The 2500-nt window shown below is 51.2% G+C and overlaps 1 protein-coding gene across 3 annotated transcripts in view; it reads right to left on the bottom strand.

The window, feature by feature from the left end:
- Positions 1–2285, bottom strand: part of LOC125307424 (complexin-1-like) — a 35123-nt gene extending 32838 nt beyond the window's left edge. The window contains exons 1-2 of one of the 3 annotated variants that reach the window (XM_048263392.1): positions 1889–2285; positions 842–952 (exon numbers count right to left, since the gene is read on the bottom strand). In XM_048263392.1, the coding sequence (XP_048119349.1) occupies positions 842–872 (31 nt within the window). In that variant the 5' untranslated portion in view covers positions 873–952; positions 1889–2285. Of the gene's footprint in view, positions 1–841; positions 953–1159; positions 1640–1888 lie in introns of those variants that run through there. The other 2 variants (XM_048263393.1, XM_048263394.1) reach the window with 2 other exon arrangements.
- Between the last annotated feature and the right edge of the window lie 215 nt (positions 2286–2500).

Below are 2500 nucleotides of genomic sequence, written 5' to 3' on the forward strand. Positions count from 1 at the left end.
GTGTGTGTGTGTGTGTGTGTGTGTGTGTTTATGTGTGTGTGTTAGTACACTGGTGTGCATGTCAAAAATCTCTCTCTCTGTTCGTGCAGCACCCCTCATACCATTAAAGTTAGATAAGATCTCTGGTTCCAAAAGCTCATATGGACAATACATCATTCACACACTCAAAAACACGCGCGTGAACACACCGATTTCCGCTGTTATTTCACAAGATGATACATATTTGCATATCGGGGGCGGGGGGGTGCTCGTGACTTGGGGTGAGGAAGCCTTCATGCACCGGAGAAAATTAAGAGAAAGAAGAAAAGAGAGCGAAAGGACGCCTGCGGGTCATCTGCGAGGCGAGCTGTGCGCGCGGACACCTCTCGTCTGGTGTCCAGCAGCCGAAGAACCTTTCCGTGCCTGCATGTAGTGCATGCGAATAGCGTGCTCTGCAGAGAGCGAAATGCGCAAAAACGCGCGACCTCCAAGAGCATGCGGCACGCACACACTCAGACGCATACCCGGCAAGGACAGCCTCCCGCACACCCGGAGCCAAAGCCGTCTGCACCTCCCTTACAACAACACACACATATGTGCGTGAAAATGAGAAGAAAAATCTTTACTTTTTCTTAGTGCCAAATGAGATTGACAAATATCAAACCAGCAAACAAACAAAGCAAACACACACACAAACACACACATTCTTAGAACCAACAAACACCACATCATGAATGACCCGAAATGAACAGCCAGTTCTGTCGCACAGGTGTCTCCAAGAAAACACAGAGCTCCACACACACACACACACACACACACTCACACACACACACACACACACACACACACAGTTTCCACTTACCTCCGAGCGCCTGTTTCATGACGAAATTCATGATGGCTTTTAATTCCTTTTATTTTTCACTGTTTGAAAGATATCAGATGAAGCTCGTGAGGATGTCCCTGACTGGCAGTTCTGAAAGAAAAAAGGACACTTAACGTCAGTACTCTTTGCAACTTGACCCGCCGAGTCAGGCACTCGAGCCGCACACAAACTTCCCGTCTCTCTTTTTTATTTACTCCCGCAACGCGCTGCTTTTTTATTTACTCATGCTGCGGAAATCGGAAAGTATTTTTTGACTTACACGCCCCCACACACACACACAGAAATACACACACACACCATCAAGGACGACAGAGGTCAACTTGCCAGAAGCACAGCGCGCAGAACAAAGAACGCTTGCTAAGCTCACTGCGACGCGTCCTTCACAGGTACGGGAGAAGTGCCGAGTGTCCAGAGGCACACAGAACCTCGCGAGCAGCTCTGGACTTAGGAACTGAGAGCTGATGTCGTCATGCACACCGTGAGAGCGTGTCCACGGGTTCGGACGGAGGGTCCTTCCCCTGATGGCTTGGACTGAGGACGTCCTCCGGACGGGGAAGACTGAACTCGGGTTAGATCCTGCAGAACACACTGACGGGGATGTTTGGGTTCTACAAGTGTCAAACCGCACCAATATTACTAATATTTCACCGTTTCTAGGATAGATGTGAACTTTAAGACCCTCCGACCCTCCCAGTCCCGTTTAAAGCACGCGAATAACTAACATTCATTAACGCGACTTCCTGACGCCTCACCGTCCCTCCATGGGATGAAGAAAGGTGTTTGTGATGTAAATCACGCGCAGCGGACAACTGGTGTGGTTGGGGATGCTAGGGTGTGTGTGTGTGTGTGTGTGTGTCTGTGCTAGGCTAGCATTCCGCCTGGGTGACAACGGCTCCGTGGAAATCTACGTGGAAAGCCAGATCATTCCTTTTTCTGGAGAAAGGCTGATTTCAGCACTAGCGCAATGGACAGCTCCCGTGTCTCTCGTGAGGTGCAAAGCCGCCAGTGCAATGTAGTCATGATTACCTGTCCGGTGTTTAAATCCGTCCAAAATGGCTCGTGTCGGCTCGCCCTCCGAAATGAAGTTCTCGGTGGAAATCGGGGCGCTTATTAGCTGCTCACGACTAGCATCTCTCGTGTAGGCTTGAGGAGGACGTCCTTGTTCTGTACTCGGTGTGGCCGCGTGAGTGTTTACGAGAGGAACTGCAGCTGCCAAGGATGGGGGACACACTGAACCACACGAGCACACCCCTCTCCCTCTTCGCCGTCCCACGAGCTGACCCAACCGAAAAGAGAGCGATCAATCAGCAGCTCTCGCTTCCAGCGCGCCACCCTCTGTGCTGCAATGGTCTCGCTCAGTGGTTAAAACGAGACTTTTATCATTCCATGTGATCTGTCACTAGCGCTAATATTTAACCCCTCATAACGAACGGATACCGATCCCCCGAGAGGCGCGTGACGTGTGTTTATTTTGTACTCTGTGTGATTATGCACACTCCGCGGTTCACTAGAGCGCACGCGGCACGGTTATAAATGTACCCCCGTGTCCGGTCCACTGGGCTCGTTCTGCAGGAGTGCGGGGGTAGACGTGCTTGTGCACACCAGTCGGTCGTTCCAAGAGCAACACCGGAGCGGCTT

Source organism: Alosa alosa, chromosome 14 (genome assembly GCF_017589495.1).
Source record: "Alosa alosa isolate M-15738 ecotype Scorff River chromosome 14, AALO_Geno_1.1, whole genome shotgun sequence".
NCBI classification, from domain to species: Eukaryota; Metazoa; Chordata; class Actinopteri; order Clupeiformes; family Clupeidae; genus Alosa; species Alosa alosa.